Consider the following 25,700-nt stretch of genomic DNA (forward strand, 5'->3'; position numbering starts at 1 on the left):
CCTTCCAATACTTATCAATTTCTATATAATAGGCTTATTAATTACATAATATAAACCATATAATCTCTAGTACATGTTTCGTTCCGATTATGGAACATCTTCAGCTAAAATTTGATAAAATGGCAAGACAATTAAAATACATTGATGTTATGATGATACAAAAGCTAAAAGATATGATAAAATGGCTCGAAGATTAAAACATATGATAATGAGATAAAGTTCATTCATGTTGGTTAAAAATTCAACAAGTCAGTGTTCAAATGACGAATTAAAAACGGCGATAAGGTTCTTCTTCATGTTGGAGACGTGTACATCTTGTTGATCTTGAAGATAAATTGAAGAAATACAAGATTTTCTTATATGTATTTATCGGGGGAACTCTTGATAAAATAACCGTAGTTGAAGTTGAGTTTTGGTAGGATTATTGAAATGAGTCTGAAACGAGAAAAGAATGAGTAAAATAGAAAATATTTTAAGGAGAAAACCTTGTTAAAAATGTATGTTCGCGAGTATGAAGGATAATGGAGTTGATTACCTTATAGTCGGTCTTGTCGTATTTAACGTCCTCCCTTATGCCGTGTTGTTAACTGACTGAGTCCTGTGTACGTGTGTAAGGTACTTGCGGTGGGCGGGGAGTATTGGAAGGAGAGGTAAGTGACGTGAGGAGAGCGGGTGAAATGTTGTGTAGGGTGGAGCTAACTGAGGAGTGGCGTTGTGATAGGCTAGGGGAAACGGAAGGAAAGGTAGGGGGACAATTATGTAGGGTGGAGCTAATCGGAAGGAGGTGTGTTGGTTGTTTGTTGGGATTCTTTTTGATGGTTTTTCTAGATGAATCTAAATTGGTAGCCTCTTCTAATAATATATTTATATTTTCCGTAATTTCGTTAACATTCTGGTTGGGATTTCGCTTCTGATCAATTTCAATATAGATATTTTCAAGGATATTCATTAATTTACCTTTGTTTAGCGTTCGTAGAATGGTTAAGTCCCTTTCTATCGATGTAAAATTGTGTTTATATTCGGTCATGTGAAGACTCATGGCCGAGTACTTCCTGTGTTTTTCGGCATTAATATGTTCTTGATATCTTACTGAGAAATTACGGCCTGTTTGTCCGATATAAGAATTGGCACAATTTGAGCATTTAAGCCTATATATCCCGGAATTTAAATATTTGTTATTACTTGCAATGCTTTGATGATTGAAAATTAAACGTTGATTGTTGTTATTGGTGCGAAAAGCAATTTTGAAATTGAATTTCTTAAAAATGTTAGTAATCTGGTAAATATTCCCGTTATTATAAGTAAAGGTGGCGAAGTTCTTCTTTTTATGTTCTTTTACTAGCTGCGTTTGAGGTTTATTCTTCATTTTATTCATTAATCTATCTATGTAGTGTTTTGTGTATCCGTTGCTTATCGCTATTTTGTAAATGAGATTAATTTCTTTTTGGAGGTCGTTTTTGGACAAGGGAATGTTAAAGGCTCTATTTAACATGCTTAAAAAGGAACTCCTTTTATGTGCCTCAGGATGGTACGAATCTTTTCGTATGGTGTTTATAGTTTGAGTCGGTTTTCTAAAGATTGTAAAGGCTAACTTTTCTTCTTTCCTTTCGATTGTTAAATCAAGGAAATTTAGTTTTTTATTGTTCTCGGTTTCTAACGTAAATTTTATGAAAGGGTCTAAACTGTTGATCTGGTCTAATAAATTAGTGCTACTATTGATTTGTTCATCTATAATTGCGAAGATGTCATCGACAAACCTTAGCCAGATAATGATACCTTTTTCATCATTTAAAATTTTATGTTTTTCTAAGTGATCCATGTATATTTCAGCAAGGATACCTGACGCTGGAGATCCCATAGGAAGACCACTTTGTTGATATACTGTGTTATTGAAGGAAAAGTAATTATTGTTAAGTGTAAATTCTAGGAGTAACATAAATTCTTCTATTTCATGGTTACTAAGTTTTCTGTGTGTCTTTAAGTTGTTCTTAATTATATTTAGAGTTTCTTTCGTGGGGATCGTAGAATACATATTAGTGACGTCGAATGAGTTCAAGGTGAAAGATTGTTTTAATTTTGTGTTCTTGATAATTTTACAAAATTCTATTGAATTATTGATTGTGGTTCTGCTTTGGAAAGTATAGTACTTTTTTAGGAAGCTATTGATAAATTTAGAGGTTTTGTAGGTGGGGCTATTTCTAAAGTTAATAATTGGTCTAATGGGTGTGTCAGGTTTATGTATCTTACGCAGAGCTCTTGCTGTTGGTAGTCTTGGGTTCATATTAATTAGGTTTGATATTTCGTTCTCATTAAGGATGAAATTAATGTTTTTAAGTATTTGTTTTAGTTTTCTTTGGACAGAGTTAGTCGGATCTTTTTTAATTTTTGTGAAAGTATTATCTGAAAAAAATGCTTCGGTTTTTTCTATATATTCTTTTTTATGCATAATAACTGACACATTGCCTTTGTCCGCCTTTGTGATTATAAGGTCATTATCTTTTATTTTTTGTTTTAGCCCTTTTATATCTGTAGAAGGTAAATGGAGTGTGTTAACTTTCTGATCTTTAAATAATTCTACAAGTTTCTTTTTGACTTCGAATTTAGTTTCAAGTTGTCGATCTATTGGAAGCTGAGCTATGACTTGTTCTACTTCAGCAATGGTTGTTATGTATTGCTTTTGGTTGTATGGATTAGACCAATTATGTTTGGGTCCTTTGTTGATAATCTGCAACTCTTTGTCCTCGAAAACAACGTCAGTTAGATTCTTAGTCGGGGGGTGAAAGGTTGAATTGGGTTCGATGTTAATGGAGGATTCTTTTGACTGATTTATGTTTTTTTGATTTAGAGTAAGACCGTGAAGTTTTTTGTTCAAGATTTCTTGTTTCTTATCTAAGATATTTTGAATTTTTGTATCACCATATTTCAAAAAGGAATCCCATTCAATAGGGGCCATAAGGGAGGAAGCTTCTAGATGAGCGTTATATAACTTAGAGTTTAAAAAAGACTTTTTTCTGTATAGAAATTTAATTTCATTTTTGAGCCATAAGTCGTTAGTTTTTTCCTGAGTAGCTTTGTGCCATTTTGTTGTACAAGGTTTTCTCTGTACTGAATTTAGAAATTTAGGAACGAGTTTTTGATGTAAACATTGTTTTAGGAAATTTATGTCTTTGCCAATTTTTGTCAATTTAATCTTTAAGTTCAAATAGGTATTTGATTGTTTTTTTGCCTGGTTGGCTAAATTACAGCTTATAAATCTCATATTTATTCCGTATTGGCTCAGCACAACTAAGGTTAAGTTATGAGTAGGTTCCCACCTTCCAATACTTATCAATTTCTATATAATAGGCTTATTAATTACATAATATAAACCATATAATCTCTAGTACATGTTTCGTTCCGATTATGGAACATCTTCAGCTAAAATTTGATAAAATGGCAAGACAATTAAAATACATTGATGTTATGATGATACAAAAGCTAAAAGATATGATAAAATGGCTCGAAGATTAAAACATATGATAATGATGATGAGATAAAGTTCATTCATGTTGGTTAAAAATTCAACAAGTCAGTGTTCAAATGACGAATTAAAAACGGCGATAAGGTTCTTCTTCATGTTGGAGACGTGTACATCTTGTTGATCTTGAAGATAAATTGAAGAAATACAAGATTTTCTTATATGTATTTATCGGGGGAACTCTTGATAAAATAAAATATTTTCTATTTTACTCATTCTTTTCTCGTTTCAGACTCATTTCAATAATCCTACCAAAACTCAACTTCAACTACGGTTATTTTATCAAGAGTTCCCCCGATAAATACATATAAGAAAATCTTGTATTTCTTCAATTTATCTTCAAGATCAACAAGATGTACACGTCTCCAACATGAAGAAGAACCTTATCGCCGTTTTTAATTCGTCATTTGAACACTGACTTGTTGAATTTTTAACCAACATGAATGAACTTTATCTCATCATCATTATCATATGTTTTAATCTTCGAGCCATTTTATCATATCTTTTAGCTTTTGTATCATCATAACATCAATGTATTTTAATTGTCTTGCCATTTTATCAAATTTTAGCTGAAGATGTTCCATAATCGGAACGAAACATGTACTAGAGATTATATGGTTTATATTATGTAATTAATAAGCCTATTATATAGAAATTGATAAGTATTGGAAGGTGGGAACCTACTCATAACTTAACCTTAGTTGTGCTGAGCCAATACGGAATAAATATGAGATTTATAAGCTGTAATTTAGCCAACCAGGCAAAAAAACAATCAAATACCTATTTGAACTTAAAGATTAAATTGACAAAAATTGGCAAAGACATAAATTTCCTAAAACAATGTTTACATCAAAAACTCGTTCCTAAATTTCTAAATTCAGTACAGAGAAAACCTTGTACAACAAAATGGCACAAAGCTACTCAGGAAAAAACTAACGACTTATGGCTCAAAAATGAAATTAAATTTCTATACAGAAAAAAGTCTTTTTTAAACTCTAAGTTATATAACGCTCATCTAGAAGCTTCCTCCCTTATGGCCCCTATTGAATGGGATTCCTTTTTGAAATATGGTGATACAAAAATTCAAAATATCTTAGATAAGAAACAAGAAATCTTGAACAAAAAACTTCACGGTCTTACTCTAAATCAAAAAAACATAAATCAGTCAAAAGAATCCTCCATTAACATCGAACCCAATTCAACCTTTCACCCCCCGACTAAGAATCTAACTGACGTTGTTTTCGAGGACAAAGAGTTGCAGATTATCAACAAAGGACCCAAACATAATTGGTCTAATCCATACAACCAAAAGCAATACATAACAACCATTGCTGAAGTAGAACAAGTCATAGCTCAGCTTCCAATAGATCGACAACTTGAAACTAAATTCGAAGTCAAAAAGAAACTTGTAGAATTATTTAAAGATCAGAAAGTTAACACACTCCATTTACCTTCTACAGATATAAAAGGGCTAAAACAAAAAATAAAAGATAATGACCTTATAATCACAAAGGCGGACAAAGGCAATGTGTCAGTTATTATGCATAAAAAAGAATATATAGAAAAAACCGAAGCATTTTTTTCAGATAATACTTTCACAAAAATTAAAAAAGATCCGACTAACTCTGTCCAAAGAAAACTAAAACAAATACTTAAAAACATTAATTTCATCCTTAATGAGAACGAAATATCAAACCTAATTAATATGAACCCAAGACTACCAACAGCAAGAGCTCTGCGTAAGATACATAAACCTGACACACCCATTAGACCAATTATTAACTTTAGAAATAGCCCAACCTACAAAACCTCTAAATTTATCAATAGCTTCCTAAAAAAGTACTATACTTTCCAAAGCAGAACCACAATCAATAATTCAATAGAATTTTGTAAAATTATCAAGAACACAAAATTAAAACAATCTTTCACCTTGAACTCATTCGACGTCACTAATATGTATTCTACGATCCCCACGAAAGAAACTCTAAATATAATTAAGAACAACTTAAAGACACACAGAAAACTTAGTAACCATGAAATAGAAGAATTTATGTTACTCCTAGAATTTACACTTAACAATAATTACTTTTCCTTCAATAACACAGTATATCAACAAAGTGGTCTTCCTATGGGATCTCCAGCGTCAGGTATCCTTGCTGAAATATACATGGATCACTTAGAAAAACATAAAATTTTAAATGATGAAAAAGGTATCATTATCTGGCTAAGGTTTGTCGATGACATCTTCGCAATTATAGATGAACAAATCAATAGTAGCACTAATTTATTAGACCAGATCAACAGTTTAGACCCTTTCATAAAATTTACGTTAGAAACCGAGAACAATAAAAAACTAAATTTCCTTGATTTAACAATCGAAAGGAAAGAAGAAAAGTTAGCCTTTACAATCTTTAGAAAACCGACTCAAACTATAAACACCATACGAAAAGATTCGTACCATCCTGAGGCACATAAAAGGAGTTCCTTTTTAAGCATGTTAAATAGAGCCTTTAACATTCCCTTGTCCAAAAACGACCTCCAAAAAGAAATTAATCTCATTTACAAAATAGCGATAAGCAACGGATACACAAAACACTACATAGATAGATTAATGAATAAAATGAAGAATAAACCTCAAACGCAGCTAGTAAAAGAACATAAAAAGAAGAACTTCGCCACCTTTACTTATAATAACGGGAATATTTACCAGATTACTAACATTTTTAAGAAATTCAATTTCAAAATTGCTTTTCGCACCAATAACAACAATCAACGTTTAATTTTCAATCATCAAAGCATTGCAAGTAATAACAAATATTTAAATTCCGGGATATATAGGCTTAAATGCTCAAATTGTGCCAATTCTTATATCGGACAAACAGGCCGTAATTTCTCAGTAAGATATCAAGAACATATTAATGCCGAAAAACACAGGAAGTACTCGGCCATGAGTCTTCACATGACCGAATATAAACACAATTTTACATCGATAGAAAGGGACTTAACCATTCTACGAACGCTAAACAAAGGTAAATTAATGAATATCCTTGAAAATATCTATATTAAATACGACAAGACCGACTATAAGGTAATCAACTCCATTATCCTTCATACTCGCGAACATACATTTTTAACAAGGTTTTCTCCTTAAAATATTTTCTATTTTACTCATTCTTTTCTCGTTTCAGACTCATTTCAATAATCCTACCAAAACTCAACTTCAACTACGGTTATTTTATCAAGAGTTCCCCCGATAAATACATATAAGAAAATCTTGTATTTCTTCAATTTATCTTCAAGATCAACAAGATGTACACGTCTCCAACATGAAGAAGAACCTTATCGCCGTTTTTAATTCGTCATTTGAACACTGACTTGTTGAATTTTTAACCAACATGAATGAACTTTATCTCATCATCATTATCATATGTTTTAATCTTCGAGCCATTTTATCATATCTTTTAGCTTTTGTATCATCATAACATCAATGTATTTTAATTGTCTTGCCATTTTATCAAATTTTAGCTGAAGATGTTCCATAATCGGAACGAAACATGTACTAGAGATTATATGGTTTATATTATGTAATTAATAAGCCTATTATATAGAAATTGATAAGTATTGGAAGGTGGGAACCTACTCATAACTTAACCTTAGTTACGCTCAGACAGTGCGGAGCCGTCATACGAAGTGGAAACGTGTACCTAAGTGCCACTATGCCTCACCGACATCACAGGACGGAATATTAGCATGTGAGTGCGTTCGAACGGGGCAGAATGATAGGGCTCCGTGAGATGGGTCTGTCATTCCGTGACATTGCGGTTCGTACAGGGTTCGCTGCTTCAACAGTGAGGCGTATGTGGAACCAGTGCAGAGAAGAGGGCCGTATACAGCGCCGATGTGGTACTGGACGACACAATGTGACCACAGCGCGAGATGACCGCCATCTTGTCCGCTTGGCCGTAACGGACAGAACAGCTTCGTCCACAGTGTTGGCTCGACGTTGGACCACTGCAACGGTTCAACGCCGTCTTCTGGGGGCCCGACTGGTGGCACGCGTGCCATTACGCCAGCTTCCATTGACCAGCAACCACCAACGGCGTAGACTGCAATGGGCACATGAACACCGACACTGGCATGCTGAGTGGAAAATGTAGTTTTCGGACAAGTCCCGCTTCAATTTGTCTTACAGTGATGGCCGCATACACGTTAGACGCCGCCGTGGTGAACGCCATCGGACAGACTGTATTGTTGAGCGGCATAGCGGACAAACGCTAAGTGTGATGGTTTGGGGCGCAATTGCCTATGACACGCGATCTCGCCTCCTACGTCTTGAGGGCAATCTGAACAGCCACTGCAACATCAGGGAGATTTTACAGCCCGAGACACTGCTCCACCTGCAGGCCGTTCCAGACGCCATATTCCAGCAGGACAATGCCCGGCCGCATGTGGCGAGGAATGTGAAAGTCTTCTTCGAAGAACGACGGATGTCACTGCTTCCCTGGCTTGACCGTTCCCCGGATATGTCACCCATTGAACATGTCTGGGATATGGTCGGTCGGCACCTTGTTCGTTCAGGTCCTCCTGCAGCCACAGTTGATTATTCATGGATGCGCCTACAATCCGCATGGCAGAGTATTCCCCAGCAGCAAATTCAGGCGCTCTTTGATTCAATGCTACGACGTCTAGCGGCTCTGATTGCAGCGCGTGGTGGCGCTAAGCCGTACTGAATTTCCACGGTCACCGTGCATGTATAGTTCTGTAATTGTAATCATTTGTGTCTTGTCATGTCCCTAATATGTGGAATAAATTGCATTGTGATCACAGCTCTCGGTCTTGGTGTTTCACTTTCTACAAACAGCAGTGTATATTACAAAGCAGTATCTGATTTAACTGCACAACCTTTTTAACCCCTTAAGTGGGTATGACGTCTTTAGACGTTTTTGCGCTGGGCTTCTACAGTGGGTATGACGGCATTAGTCGATCGTAAAATTTATCGCGTATGTATCTTGACGGTGAAGGCATACGGCGTGTCCATGGAATCTATCGCATTAGTGGATATGTTTTCCACGAGGTCACGCTGTGTATTGTTTTTTAGAGCTGTCACAGCTTCGTGAAATGCATCTGTTTTGGCGCCTTGCACGAAGTTCCCGCGCAGCTATTTATGTCGCAAAGCATGGCTTCCAAACGTAAAGTAGAACGGCTTGATTGTGCGGGTATTTCGACAGTTCCAAAGGTGTATTGTGTGTTGGTCCCAAGGGAAGAGGAAGGAAACATCATACTGGTGTCCTGACTGTGAAAAGGCTTTGTGTGTAACACCTTGTTTCCGCCTATATCACACAGATAACAATCTACAAAACCTATAATCATCCTGATTCAGAACAATGTAAATAATGTTATAAGTTAAAAACTTCATTTTCCCGTATTGAACTGAGATTCACAATTAGAATTAAAGGAAGGTTCAACCTTTTTCAATACAAAATGTGTTGTACAGGGTGTTCACAGCATATTATTAGTACCGGTTTCGACGCTTATTGCATCATCATCAGCTAAAAAATCACAAGTGGGCAAAATACATATCACAAAAGTTATATAAATAATTCTTACAAGGCAAACTATAAATGATAGACTGCTTTTCTCCTTAAAGGATAAAAGAAAAATGAGTAAAATATGATGATATAATGTGACACATAAAAGCGTTATAGTCTAATGAAATAGGCGAGTATTGTGCAATAAAATTGGTCTGATAATTGAACATAAAAATCTGAATGTGATAATAAAACAATGTAGTAAAATTGTCCACTCTTCTGTTGTTGTTCAATGAGACACATAAGTCCGGGTCCGATGTTATGTGAGGTTGGCAAGACCATCAAAAGGTTTTTGTCTAAGGCCGGGACACCTGATGTTAAGCGATTGAATAAGGTTGATCTGTAAAGTTGTCTCAGCTCAACAAGGGTGGTGAATCTTAAAAGAAAGGAAAGAAAAACTAAGTTAGTGAAATGGAAATTTAAAATAGGATCGCGGCCAAGGATGATAGAATATGAGACTCACCTTGTTCAGCGTGCTGTGTGTGTAGTGTGAGAAGAGTTGTGGACGAGGAGAAAAGCAGTCTATCATTTATAGTTTGCCATGTAAGAATTATTTATACAACTTTTGTGATATGTATTTTGCCCACTTGTGATTTTTTAGCTGATGATGAAGCAATAAGCGTCGAAACCGGTACTAATAATATAATAAATAATATGTTGTGAACACCCTGTACAACACATTTTGTATTGAAAAGCTTGAACCTTCCTTTAATTCTAATTGTAAATAATGTTAGTAACACATTTGGATTCATAACAATGTAAATAATGTACATAATGTTAGTATCACATTATTGAAGAATAATAATTACTATCGTATTAGATTAAACTGATTGTGTATACATTTATGAAGGAAATATTTAAATATCACAAAGTGAGGAAAAAGTACCCACGGCAGGTTACGCATGTGGAGAATTTAGTACCCAGTTAAGGGGTTAAAGGTACTCAAGGTATCATAAATTGAACTATAAATTAAAAAGGAATCATATTAATTTCCTCAAACTTGTACACTATAAAACGACATCCACGCGGATCATTCCTTTACTGTGAATGATTCACCCTAACTACAAATCAGTTTGGTACTAAACTGGATAAAGTACCTTCATAAAGGTAGCAATCAAAAGAAAACAGACAAGCAAAAAAACTACAAATATACACAGCAAATACCTAGTCTCAAAAATAAACCGAAGACCCAATGAAACTACCTCTACAGCTAATTACAACACTCATCGTGATGCATTGAAACTATGCAAAAACTGATGCAGGTGCAACTAAATTCATGTCAAGAGACTTAATAAATTAAATAATATCATTTAAGTGATATTAGACACAAATTGGACTTATGACAGTTAAGCAACATTGGTGGCCATCTTGAAAATTCTAGGTGACCATTCCAGTTCACGGGAGTGGTAGGGGTAAATCCTGAAACACCCACCTGCATCTACATGAGGGGCCCAAAAACAATTATAAACACAAAACAACACTGGTACAGTGCAAAGGTACCAAAAAAACAAAAATACAAACACACAGTTAGGCAACTTTGGTTGTGGTCATTCACTGGATGGGTAAAAACTCCCTCAGACACATGGGAGTACAGTGAGAGTATCTCCCTAACACTGAAAAACAAACTAGAACACCCTTGTCATAAGTCCAATACATCTAAATTTGCAATGAAAGTTTATAATAAAATACACTGCCTCTAGGTTGAGCACTGTCACCAGACTGCTGTCTGAATGGAGGGAAGTTTACTTCTAAAATTAAATCTCACTCTTTCTGTAGTACTGGCTGGTCCATGGTTGGTCTCGGAAGTAATTTAGAACCACAGCAACATTCGAAAGACAAAAGCATAGACGCACTGAAGATTAAACCATATTCCCTCTCTCTGCCCTCACCTACGCAAGTGATACCAAACCCCACAGCACTTAACGCCCTTGAAAGGGCTCTGGCCTGCCCAGCGACCGCTGCTCAGCCCGAAGGCCTGCAGATTACGAGGGGCCGTGTGGTCAGCACGACACATTCTCTCGGCCGTTATTCTGGGCTTTCGAGACCGGGGCCGCCATCTCACCGTCAGATAGCTCCTCAATTCTAATCACGTAGGCTGAGTGGACCTCGAACCAGCCCTCGGGTCGAGAGAAAAATCCCGGACCTAGCCGGGAATCGAACCCGGGACCTCCGGGCGAGAGGCAGGCACGCTATCCCTGCACCACGGGGCCAGTTATGGAAGTAATAAGGAGGGTGTAAACACTGATCACAGGGGTATATTATCTAGGCCTAACTGGTACTATTAGAATAACGTGGAAGTTTCAAATTGTATAATCATACGACAATCACAAAAATAACTCTCATACGATTCCTCAATATTCATTACACGATAATATTACATCATTTACGGAACTAGGACAACAGGAATTGCAAATTTGGATCTACATTTTTCGATCTCCAGAAATGTGTGACACTTCCTGTATGCAGTCCCCAAGGGCTCATAGTGCTCTCTTCTGACATTAACCTCTCACGGTGCTTCTAAGTATGCATGTAAACTCACAGTTAACAACCACTCCAATGGTATGTCGTAGACGAGTACACTCCTCAGGGTACTACGCATAAACAGCATTTGTGCGGCACCTGTTGAGCATTCATACAAATTGTATAATACCAATGAGTTCTAGAAGCCTTGATCTTCCTGGCCACTTTTACAACAAATATTTCACAAGCTTGTTGCTCTATGTGTTATTGAATTGAGGAATAATTTGTCTTAAGCAGTCTATTGACACAAAATAGAAACTAGTGACTTCCAGGTGCCTTGATCATAACAGCCCTCTGTGCTAAAATAATTTAATTTCTCATGTTTGATATGTTTGAAACAAGAAGGTGAATTTTGTCAAGGGAAGTATGCTACTGTGAAAAAAAGTAGGGTCTTTGCATGGTCTTTTAGGTTCTTAAATTGAAAGTGCTCTGTGAGGAGAGGAAGAAAGTAGCATAAGCAGTTTTCCTAGTCATTCCAATAATGCAGAAAACGATGCAGATGACATACATTAAGGCGAAGAATTTTTTTCCTCTTGAAGAAGAAGACGTAGAACATCTCGCTGTAACATCTGCTATTCAGCGAGAGTAGTGAGAGTTCAATACCGCATACGGCAAGAGGAAAATACCTTTTACTGGACAATTGTGGCCACAAAAGGATTTTGCTAGTGTCTTAGATGTATTTTTACATTGGAGCAGACAAACATATATGTTGAGCAATGCTTTCAGGCGAGTGTCTGGAAGCCAAGGTCGTGTGTTAAGAACCAGGAGCCCGCAACAAGTGACAAAATTTATATGGTGCTTATGTGGTTATTTCAGTAGGGATGCAATTCTGGAGTCCCCAATCTACAAACCTGGATCGGTTTGACTCATAATGCAATTCTCGCATTTCGTTAAGAGAATAGCTGACAATTATACAGGGCCTTCAAAATTACTCAAAATTCAAAACATTCTCCTAATAAAGAACCCAGAATTTCAGTCTGCATATCTTCAATCACAATCAATGCATCTCTGACCTTGCAGAAAGCTTAAACAGTATATCTCTCCAAAAGCTGCAAAGATCACAATAAAATCAACAAAATTTGCAAATCAACAGATATCCACCATTGTGCTCTCTCCTGACATTAACTTCTCACGCCGTCATTGTTAAGTCACCCTGCTAATGATGATGATGATGATGATGATGATGATGATCATGATCATGATATTGCTTTTATGTCCCACGAACTACTTTAATGCTTTTCAGAGTACATCCTAACATCAACAACATCAGCAGCATTTGAAAAAAAGTAACCATTTATGGGCCTCATCTCATTCAAAATCTGCTTCCCAGGTATCCCACAACTATGTTAAGTAGGCCTATATATGCCCTATCTAACTACACCATTCTCCCTCATCATGAAACATTACCAATTTCCCCTCCCTCCCATTCACTATATGGAACACAGTGAAAACCTATCGATGTTCCACTACCAACAAGTCATACCCTACACAAGGTCCCAACAACTACATTTCAACCAGTACAGGAAAAGACAATGAAGGGGCAAGTGAAAAAACAAATGAAAATCAGAAGAGGAGATAATTAAAATCCATGGTATTGTGGCCAGGTGTTTCTTTACACCCGAGTACTACCACAAAATTAACACCCCTGCATAATTTTCGCACCCCACTTTTTTGGTTCAAAGGGGGGAGGAAATAGTGTTTTTGCATAATTGGTGCAATGATTTATTGCACTGTTCTGGATGCATTTAAAAATAAAGATATCAAGTAGCTACCTTCCTTTGGCAAAATCTAACATTCCAAATACTGTGCAACTTCCTGTTACCACCTGCTAGGAAATACCGCTGGCCATTGCACTACTTTAGTTCTGTGAGTGAACCAGCAAAGACCTGACTGATGACAATGACACACTATTCCTGTCTGGTATAGAGATATTTTACAAGTGCATTAGGTACATGTGTGTTTTGATATTAAAACTGTTTGCTAATTCACAAGGAGCAAGTATTCGAGTAATACTGCATCGTATAAACTCACGGGGATTAGTTACACCAAAACACACGGGAATAGGGCAGCAGGTCATGTGCACTACTGGTGGAAAAAAGAAAACTGCACTTCAAGCATCCAACAAGTCTCGCAAAGCATTTCGCTTTGCCAAAAGTGGCAACTTTCTGCAAGCAGAGAAGGATCTAAAGAAGTATGTGATATTTTGTTTTATACAATATTGTATTCACGTCACACCGACACAGATAGGTCTTACGGCAACGATGGGACAGGAAAAGGCTAGAAGTGGGAAGGAAGCGGCCATGGTTTTAATTAAGGTACAGCCCCAGAATTTACCTGTTTGCCTGGTCTGAAAATGGGAAAATACAGAAAACCATCTTCAGGGCTGCCGACAGTGGTGTTTGAACTCACTATCTCCCAAATCCAAGCTCAGAGCTGTACGCCCCTAACCACATGGCTAACTCACTCGGCACACGAGATTTCATTATGCAATGAGGGATATGCCATTTCCCATGAAAAGCTCCGTCTTAAAGGACGAGAAATAGCTGCAGCACAAGGGATAAGTATCTGGGATTAATTTTATGAAAAGAAATGAACTTTCTCTTTGACAAAAATATCATTATACAAAAGAATGCCAAATGATTGCTTTGTGAATGGGAAGAATAAAGTGGGAAAAAATCTGCTTTCTCAAATAGGAAACTCATATCAGACACCAATTAACTTCGATATGCCACAAAGTCAAACAGTCGATAAGAAAGGGACATCAAGTGTTATCGTAAGCACTACTGGAAGCAAGAAACAACAATGTACTGTGATGCTTTCTTTAACTGCTTGCATCTTACATCATTCTGAAACAAAAAACAATGCTGAAAGTAAAATTTCCACAAGGAATCCACGTTCATATCCAAGAAAAGAGGGGAATGGACACATCACTCGTACAAGATTGGATACAAACAGTTTGGGGAATCGAGCAGTGTCTCTCGAAATCCAACCCTTCTCATGTTGAATAGTTTTTGTGGCCACATGATGGAAGATACTAAGGAACTATAAGAAACCATGAAAACTGATTTGGCAGGGATTCCTGGTGGACTGAAATAGGTACTTCAACCCTTGGACGATTCAATAAATAGATCATCGAAGGACAATGTGCAGAAACTCTATCAGTGCTGAATGGCGGAAAGTGTGCACGAACTTACTCCAATAGGAGCATCAGAAATTCTTCCAGTAGTGCCGGTAGTGATGTCAAAGACCGTTGCCTTATTTGTTTACATTTATTTCAGAGGTATGTCATTATTACTTATGTAATTAGTACCTATTTCACTTCAGGTCGTATTATCAACTCGTAAAGGGAAGAATATTTACCCTTGTCTGTAGTTCAAACCCGGGTATTCTGCTTGCCTGATGTAGAGCCTACACTAATTTGACTGTTCAGAAGAAAACTTACGCTGTAATTTTACGCCAAATGACAATTGCAAATGAGTTAAACCAGTTTTGTGAATAATATATTTGATGTACCCTTTAAATTTCAATCAATTGTAATTAAATTGTTTGTGTATCTGAATTCCATGAAACATTTACGCACCCAAATTTCTCACCTGCATTTTTCATCAAAAATGTCTGTTAATTATGCAAGAAAATACGGTAATGTAATCAAACTTCGTGGACCCTCCGGGTGAGGGACAGGGATGAAAGTGTATCAACCACAGAGCAAACTGTCTGACCTTCAATACTGATCTGACTACCAACACACTAAGCAAATTTCTATATGGGCAACAACAGTAACAGGCAATCCACCACCCACATCCTGATCCACCAAACCACTTTTGACAGTTACAGTACATTGTCACTTCCCCCCTTTACTCTCACTCTCATTTCTTTCTTTCACCCGTTCCCTCACCAAAGTATGTTGCAATCGGACAGAGAGCCTCTCTTCCCTCTACTTATTATTATGGTTGTACTAAAAACCACACAATGTTTCAACTTCCGAGCACTTCTTTTTGCATTTGGGAGATAGTAGTTTCGAACCCCACTGTCGGCAGCCCTGAAGATGGTTCTCTGTGGTTTCCCATTTTCACACGAGGCAAATGCAGGGGCTGTACCTTAATTAAGGCCACAGTCGCTTCCTTTCCACACCTAGACCTTTCCTATCCCATCGTCGCCGTAAGACCTATCTGTGCCAGTGCGACGTATAAGCACATTGTAAAAATATATATATATATATTTTTGCCTCAACCTGGTCAAGTTTTGCTCACCATTACTTTCCTAACAGAACATGATGAAATAAATTGTATCACTGGAGAGACGTACAAGTATTTACCTACATGGGTCTAAGGCACATACCATAGAGGAATAGGCAACCAAAGCCAACTGACTGGATTATAGACCAAAACAACTTATCATGCCTGATAGTTATTCTCCAGCTACTTCTGTACATGTTCCAGGCTGATGCTAAGATGGAACCTCATTCGTAAGTCCAGATACGTAACACAGATTTCATAATGCACTTGGAAAATTTAAACAATGATTATAACTTCTTTATCGTGAAACTGCAACATCTTAGAAGCCATCATAGTTAATTCCTTACAAGTACAGTGAAACCTGCCTTAACTGCCACCTTCAGTAAATAGTCACTTGAATAAACTACCATTTTTCTCTGGAACAACTAATTTTCCCATAGAGCATATATTAATATCCCCTCCTTAAAGTGGTCACTTCACACTGCACTCAGTGGCCAGACACATTTCAGAAAATGACCTAAAAGAAATGGTCTTTCATTACTGCCACGAATAATTTGTTTATCACTGAAACAATAATAAAGTCGAACATTTTACCATCGCACCATCCGAATGGAATTGTAGTTTCTCTTTTGTGGGGTACAAAATAATGCCATTCTTCTTCCTGATCATCTCTTCTTTGCAGCCTACCACTAATCAAAGTTTAAATCACCCACGACAACATATGAGGCAGCATGACAGAACGAGCCAACAATATGTGAACTCATTTTCAAATATTTTCAGTTGGAATAATGTTTGAATAGAATATACTACAGTTTCACTTATTGGCAGTTTGGTGATTGAGTTCAGTTGTAGTCAATGAATTTTTTTTTTTTTACCATTTGGTTTACATTGCAACGACACAGACAGGTCTCATGGCAACGATGGGACAGGAAAGGCCTAGGAGTGGGAAGGAAGCGGCCACGGCCTTAATTATGGTACAACCCCAGCATTTGCCTCGTGTGAAAATGGGAAACCACGGAAAACCATCTTCAGGGCTGCCGACAGTGGGGTTCAAACCCACTATCTCCCAGATGCAAGCTCACAGCTGTGCGCTCTCCTAACTGCATGGCCAACTCGCCCGGTGTCAATGAATGTGAGCGTTACAATGTGTGGTAAGTCAGGGGCTTTTTAACATTGAAGGAGAGAAGAAAAGCAATTCTCAGAATAAAGAAAGGAATTTCTGCAAGAAAATTTGCCGAAATCTTCAAATGCACCAGAGTGGGTATAAGTTAATAATGCAACGTACAGTCACTTTGTCACATTCTAGATACACCGTACAGTGAGAATACAGCCTCCCATCTGAGTAAACTTTTGGAATCTTTAGAAATTTGTGCCCCTAAAAAGAGATGTGGAAATACTGTAAAACTAACCAAACCAAAAGATTTTATTGTAAATGACGTGAATTAAGAAAATGTCATTCTACAGTACTTTTAAAATAGCCTATTCTGTATGTGTAGTAGCATATTATCATTGATCAGTACAGACGTACTCATTTTTTAAAATTGTAATTTACATAAATAAGCACACCGGACAAAAAATTAGTCCTTTTGGTGATTCTACGGGATCTTATCGTCGGCAAGTGACTGCAAGTTGGATGTGGCATACCTACAGAAACTTCAGTATCCCATTCCTCACCAAACTGAGGTAGTTATCAAAGCTGCGGGTGGTGTTACACAGTATTAGAACGTCTCCAGGGGTTGACTTATGTTTTGGCAGATGAGCTTATTATAAGGTATTAACCAGTCAAGGCATAAATCATGTAGGTCGTACTGTAGCTAATAACATGATGAAATGGGCCTTATACAAATTCCAAAATTTTGCAACCATAATTCAGGAGCCACCTGTACCAACAGCCATTTTTTCGGAAGAACGACTGGTGGCCGCTTTAGTCAGGTTTTACTGTTACCTTGTTAATAATGTTCTCATAAGTTTAAGAAGAAGAAAATGTACACAAAATAAAGATTCTTAAAACAATATTGTGAATAAATATTTCTAGACCAAAATGGACTAATTCTGCTATGTAGATTACCTGTAATTTAAGTAAATACACCCAAGACCAAAATTCAATTTACTTTCTCAATACAATCAAATTATAGAATATCTGGTTTCTCACACTATTAATTTCCATGCAGTAGTCTAATACACTGCAGCAATGCAAAGCTCTATAAGAAGGGTTTTAGAAGAATGCACTAAATCTATCACTACAATTGATGATTTATAAAACAACATCAACTACAAATTGCTCAATGTAAAATGTCATATACAAGTTGTTTCATTTTATGAAGGCATCTACACTGCAAGGTCAAGCTAAATAGATTACTAAACAGTTTCTTTCTTTCTTTCGTTCTTTCTTTCTTTTTCTTTCTTCACCATCAAAGACATTGTACGGCAGGAGTAAATATGGTATGATGAATAAAGAACAGAAAAAATAGCAATGGTAGGTCACTGGCTCAAACAAGACTGCAATCCACGGTGCAGAGTAGCAATGGTGGGGTGGATGGCTTGCTGCTCCAACAGTGCTTCTGTGCCTCATGCGGAATCTACTCCTCCCCCCCTCTCACCTGAATCATGTCTAAGTCGAAGTTGTCATCGAGGTCTACACATGGTCTCACCTTGACCGGTGTGCAGGGAAATTCTGGGAATGCTGCGGCAACAGCCCGGGCTCCTGCCTCGTTCGTCCACTCCGATAAACCCACAAAGAATTCCCGCCCTAAAATCACACACACACATACACACACATTACAATTACTTGCAAGAAATAAAAGATAAACTTAAAAAACACACACATATACACAATCATCAGCCGTAAAGGATTTTTATAATTTACTGCCCACCAGTCGTGTATCTTGGATCGCAGTACAGTAACTGAGTACTATGTGAACAGTAGGGTTTAATGAATATTAACATTTTTACATCATTTGAAAGTGATTTATTGCTAATCTCAGAAAACTCTGACCTGATCACAGGTGTGTTCCAAAATGATTCCATTGCATGTATTGTTTCAATGCATTTTCAGTTATGAGTAGTTAAAATAAATGCAAGAGAACACTTGTTGAGCACAAGATGTTGGTCAAAGTTTTCTCAGCTACGGCAGTTTCATAAGCAGTGTTGATGCACACAATAAGTATCCTCATTCATAGCCTCATCTTACCTTCCTGTCACTGTTATTTAAAATGTCGCATTATAGCATGGGTGTGCCTGACAACATAAAAAACTGATAGTGCACAAGCATTAGATAATAATGTACAAGAATTAGATTAACTTTGAGTTTATAAATTGTAGTAACATTGTAAATACAAATATATGGAATACACTTGGTCATTCCATAAAATAAAATTGCTTTCTCTCCTGTTAAGAAATATGTACAATTTTTTTTTTTCTTTAAGGGGACCAATAAATACCATTTCATAAGGTACATTTGATTAGGATTAGCTTTTGAATAAATTGTTTTGTTACTTCTTCCACATTTATTTTAAAATATTAACTGATACCTTCTTTCTGTAACAAAATGTGAACCATACCCAAGTTGTGTAGATCACTTCACCAAATTTGCTTACTTCATAAAATTCATGTTTATGTTATGAGAAATTACATGTTGTCATGCGCTGAAACAATTTGTGCCATTAAATGAGACCCTGGAAACCAATAAAATGCCTATCAGTTAACCTTCTTATGCAGTTTCATTCACCCCCATTCCTATTGTTTTGTAAGAGTAACTTAATATCCTTGTTCTACTCATGGTTATGTCTATATATATAAAATAAGAGTTTTGTCTGTACATTGCTCAGAATTTAAAAAGGATGGTATTTCTGTATCAGTCGTGCCCACAGTAACAAGGAAATGCACTTTTTACTTTTCCTTAATTTCTGTCTGCCTGTCTGTCTGTCTATGTCTGTATGTATGTACACGCATCACGAGGAAACTACTGAAGATAATTTAATGAAAATCGGTATACAAAGTTGGGGAATAATTCGCTATAATCTAGGCCATAAATAATTTTACTTACGCTGAGTGAAAAGGTAGTTTAGGGGAAGGCCTAAAATTTATTTCTCAAATAATTGTTATTAATGGTCGTAACAAAAATCAGTAGGGGAAGTCAAGGAATAAGTCGCTATAATCTAGGCCATGTAATTGTATTCACGCTGAGAAAAATGGTAGTTTAGGGGAAGGCCTACAATGGAATACTCAAATATTTATGTTATTAGTGGTCCTATCTTAATGAAAATCAGTATGCAAAGTCGGGGAATAAGTCGCTATAATCTAGACCATAAATGACTTCATTCACGCTGAATGAAATGGTAGTTTATTAGGGTTAGGCCTAAAATTTAATTCCCAAATAATTATGTTATTAGTGGTCGTATCGATAAATACTACATAACTAAAGCTATATAGTACTAGTTGCAGTACCCGTCACCGATGGAACAATCATATAGAATGTGCAAAGTTGTCTAACTCGCCAGCTACTTTCCACCAATATTCAGACAGGCTGTTTTATTCGGGACACAGCAGTAATCCCATCTATCAGAGATGAGTGGCAGCAGAAGTCACAAACCACATCACAACAATGATCGATGTAATGTTATTGTAGATCAATTTTATGACCTTTCGATATTGTAGGCCTTCACATTCAGTTTTCCTTCTGACTCTGGGATATTAGAGCATCGGGCCGATGACCTTCGATGTTAGGCCCCTTGAAACAACAAGCACAAGCATCATATTAGAGCATCTTTCATGGCTACCTCGTATCTTATTCTTCAAGCGATCGTTCCTTCATGATTCTTTTAATAATCATATTCACATTTTTCCTTGTCGATACTGACCGATGACCAAGTGGTTTTAAACCTAAAGACAATCATGACAAAAACCATTGCCAGTTAACATGATTAAACAATATTTCTATGTAACAATGCTTGGCGTTGATGTGGAGTAAGCAACTAAAATCTAAATTCATTATTCCTTATCATAGTCAGTACAGTAAAGCTGCTTAAGACATACTTGATTAGAACTTGTATTCTCTGTAACTTCTGTTATGTAGTACTTTTTGATAGGACCAATGACATACCGGTAGTTATTTAAAAAATAAATTTTAGGCACCTTCCCCTAAACTACCATTTCATCCAGCGTGAATAAAAATTATTTATAAGACTGTAGCACCTTTACATACTGATTTTCATTAAACACTTTTTACCCATTTTCTCGTAGTTCGGTATGATATGGACTTAGCCATACAAATTCATGAATATCTGCGTTATCATTGCTGGTACAGTAAAACTGTATAAGACATAATTGATCGGATATTTAATTCTATTTATATCTTTAGTTATGTAGTATTTATCAATAGGACCACTAATAATATAAATAGTTGAGAATTAAATTTTATGCCTTCCCTTAAACTATCATTTCACTCAGTGTGAATAAAATGATTTATAGCCTAGATTGTAGTGGCTCTTTCCCCGACTTTACATACCGATTTTCATTAAATTCTCTTCAGCCGTTTTCTCGTGATGCGTGTACAAACAGACAGACAGACAGAAGACAGACAGACAGACATTATGGAAAAGTAAAAAGTGCATATCCTTGTTACAGTGGACATGACCGATACATAAATACCATTCTTTTCAAATTCTGAGCAATGTACAGACAAAACTCTTATTTTATATTATATAGATTACATTTCCGATCATTTATGTCTTGTACATTGTTACCATACCGGCTATGATCAGAGATATCGATATGAATTTGGATTTTTGTTACTAAGTCCGTATCAGCGTCAAGTCATGAGAAAATGGGTAGACAGGATTTAATGAAAATTGGTATGTAAAGTCGGAGAATAAGGAACTACAATCTACGCTACAAATAATTGTAGAAGACACCCTAAGATCACAGAGTCGAAAGAAAACCAAATGTGAAGCCCTACAATATAGAAAGCTCATAAAATTGATGAACAATAACATTACACTGACCACTGTTTGTTGGTGATGTGCTTTGTCTTCTGTTTCCACTCATCTCCGATAGATAGGATTACTGCCGCGTACCGAGCATTTTTTTTTTAAATTTGCCTTTCTTTGCACCGACACAGTTAGGTTGTATGGTGACGATGGGATAGGAAAGGGCTATGAGTGTGAAGGAAGCGGCCTTGGCCTTAATTAAGGTATAGCCCCAGCATTTGCCTGGCGTGAAAATGGGAATTCCCGGTATAACATCTTCAAGGCTGCCGACAGTGGGGTTCGAATCCACTATCTCCTGGATGCAAGCTCACAGCTGTGCGCCCCTAACCACAGGGCCAACTCGCCCAGTCATACGAGTGTAACAATCTGCCTAAATATTGACGGGAAGTAGCTGGAGAGTTAGGTAACTTTCTTCTTTAGCATGCCATTCCTCTGTTTCATAAATTTTCCGATACTACTGGTACGTGACACACTGGTTCATCATAGCATTCGAGCTATTCGATCCCTACTCTGAGGCACTGATTGGAGTGAGAAGTGTGCATATTTAACGGAATAATGGCAGAGAAGTGTTCACGGCTGCCTGCGGCCTGGTTATTTCAGCTCTGGAACTTTGGACTGTTAGATCAGCACCATAGTACTGTTCGTTAAAAGTGAGAAAATGTGCAGTTTTTCACTTGATCGAGTATTTTATATGATAACATTGCTTTTAATCGGTACATTCCTACTGACGTTTTTGTAATGACCTATTTTGACTTCAGTTAGGAAAAGCACAAAGTCAGTCTTTCTGAGAATCCCGTAGCGAAGCACAGGTACATCAGCTAGTATAGGAGATAAAAGTGGACTACTAGATTTCACAATACATTGCCAATTATCAAGTAGCCTATACTTCAGTCATTAATTTGACAGGTATCGTGTGGTATGGCCATGCATGTTATCACGCTATGGCTATAGAGCCTAACTCTGTATTTGGGAGACAACTGTATTCAAACCACACTGCCGGCTGTCCTGAGAGGTGTTTTCTGTGGTTTCCCATTTTTACTTCCTGGCAAATGCTGGGACACTTCCTATTCAGTTTCAGTTTCACTCACCACCATTCATTTCATCTTCATTAGGTCCTAAACTGAGGTTGGAGACAGGAAGGGCATCCGCCCATAAAAATATGCTGTGTAATTTCATCTCACCTCATCCCCAATTCCTATCAGGAAACGAGTCCAAGGAGTAGACATACAATCTGACAGCTCCTGTTATTAGAAATACAAAACAACACTATCAAGAAATACTTGACTTACCTGTAATAGTAACAGCCTGCAATCACATATCAACAAGTCTACGATCTGACAACGTATGAACTCATTTTTATTTTGGTTGGACACAACAATATAGCCTCAAACTTAGATTTTTATATATTTTTTTAACCAATGGCTATGCACACAGACAATATCAAGCAGCAAATAATAAAAATGAACATGAAATTCATTATGAAATCCAAATTATGAAGAACATACTGTAGAAGATGCATCATAAAACATAATGAAATACAATAAAATATATAAAATACGAAATATGAATTCTTATTTGAGGTTCACCCACCTATCAGTATTTCTTGATGGAAGCAGTATTTTTGCATCTGTCTCCTGGCACAGACCAGAACAAAATGTAGCTTCCAGCAAAGTCTCAGTCTCGTGATGATAATCATCATCATCATTATTATTATTATTATTATTATTATTATTATGCTTGTTGTTTAAAGGGGCCTAACATCTAGGTCATCAACCCCTAATGGTACGAAATGAGACAAAATATAATGACAATTTTAAAGTCCAAAATCCTCCACTGACCGGAATTAAAAACGTGAGGAAGAAGAATGAAAAATGGATGGATATGAATTTTAAACAATCAGCGGATCCAACCCGCAATGCCCCACATTCTCAGAAACTAGCGTAAACTGACTAAGGGACTGCTTCTAAAGCACAATAATGAATCGATGATGCTCGTAGTCTAAAGGGGTCCAAAATCCAGGTCATCGGCCCCTCATAATGGTAATTATCACTAGGAAAGTAGAACCATGGTATTTGTCATGTTACAGTACTAATCACAAGTAGCGTAGACTAGCGGTATTCCACACATTATGGTACTACTCACAGGTAATGTAATGCTTACATGTAACACAGACCTATGATGTTTCCCAGATTGCGACGCCATTTACAGGTAACACAAACATATGGTGTTCCGCACATAGTACGTACTAATCACAGGCAAGGCAGATCCATGGTGTCGCTCATATAGTGGTACTAATCACAGGTACTGTAAAACCCAGGCGGAAGCACACACTGTTGCTACTAATCACAAAGCTATTCTGTACCTAACATAGTGATACTACGCAAAAGTAAAAGTGACCCATGGCGTTCCCTGAGTGATGGTACTAATTACAAGTAGTCTCCCATGAGACTAACTCGATCGTACCTTGGTTGCCCCTCTTAGTTGCCTCTTATGACAGGCAGGGGATACTGTGGGTGTATTATTCATCTGCGTCCCCCACCCACTGGGGGTTGTGTGTGTAGTCCGTGAGAGCTATTTTATTTCGCTCAAGTCCGCCGGCAAGTCCCTACCCGCCACCTGGGATGCGCCACGTGGGAATATCACCTCTCCCCCTGCTACGCCAGCGTAGTAAGTTCATGGAAGTCTCAGTCTCTTTTCTGGCTGTGGCAGTATGGAAACTGCTGTTCAACATAAGATGGTACAGAGTAATGAAATTCGGAGCATGATTAGTGTGTCTAGATATTATGGAAGGTACTACCTGGGTCAGTTTTACTGCAACACCACTTTCTGGTCCAGTGAAGAAAGCAATGGCAAACTACACCGCTTCTCATCATACCTTGCACACCTCATTATGGTGCTGCCATCGGTTTTTGCAGTTTCCCTGTAACTGCCTAACCTTGAGTGATGCCATTTGAGGATCCTACAAGCCTCTGGGTGGAAGAATTAAGACACAGACAGATAAGACATTTGAGATTCACAAGATTATGTACATGATGAAAGAAATTCTTTGCATTAATCTACGAGTAATGATTTAACCCCTAAATAACTATGAACATACCGGCACTTTCGTTACTTCATCCGTCAGATGGTTTATGAACACAATGATACATTTTGGAGATTTTTGCTTCAGTTACTAAGCATGTATATGTATGATCACTTCTACAAAGGGGAAGATGGTGATATCTGTCTTTCTACTGTGGAATTATACCCCAAGTTTATGTTATTCATCGATACAGACTGAAAAATCTTTCTGTACTTCTATGGCTGTTTATATGACAAACCTCAACTACCATGCTTTGTAAGGGGTCAAATTATTCACTGAAAAAAGAAGAAATATTACAAATCATTACAAGCGGCGAGTCAAATTGATGAAAATTATAGCAGCATATTACAGAATGAATCTTTGTCAGCAACCAGTAGTGACATATCAGACAGTGAAGTGAATGTGAAGTTGAAGTTGACTAGAGCAATTGTTGTTCTAGTGACAAAACGCAGGCAGATTATATAAATTCAGGTAGTCAATGAATGAATGAATGAATGAATGAATGAATGAATAAACCAATCAATCAATCAATCAATCAATCAATCAATCAATCAATCAATCAATCGACAGATTTCAAATGGAAGTCAGGATCTATTTTTTTTACTAACCTAGCATAAATTTGACATTAATTTTGGAATGATCCCAATTGTGGACAGAAAAACTCAGTTGAAGGAGACTTCCTTGAACTTTTCTTTAACCAAACATTGTTAGAATTCATTGCGAGAGATTCTTATTGGAGAGTTCACTGCCAAAAGACAAGAATGATATCAT

General features: G+C 37.0%; 1 protein-coding gene across 1 annotated transcript in view; it reads right to left on the reverse strand.

Moving 5' to 3' along the window:
• Positions 1-25,700, reverse strand: part of LOC136862852 (N(G),N(G)-dimethylarginine dimethylaminohydrolase 1) — a 266,667-nt gene that overhangs the window by 148,821 nt on the left and 92,146 nt on the right. Inside the window, exon 3 of the mRNA XM_067139114.2 lies at positions 18,512-18,609. Within this exon, the coding sequence (XP_066995215.1) occupies positions 18,512-18,609 (98 nt within the window). The remainder of the gene's footprint in view (positions 1-18,511; positions 18,610-25,700) is intronic.

The sequence above is a fragment of the Anabrus simplex genome, chromosome 2 (assembly GCF_040414725.1).
Source record: "Anabrus simplex isolate iqAnaSimp1 chromosome 2, ASM4041472v1, whole genome shotgun sequence".
Classification (NCBI taxonomy): domain Eukaryota; kingdom Metazoa; phylum Arthropoda; class Insecta; order Orthoptera; family Tettigoniidae; genus Anabrus; species Anabrus simplex.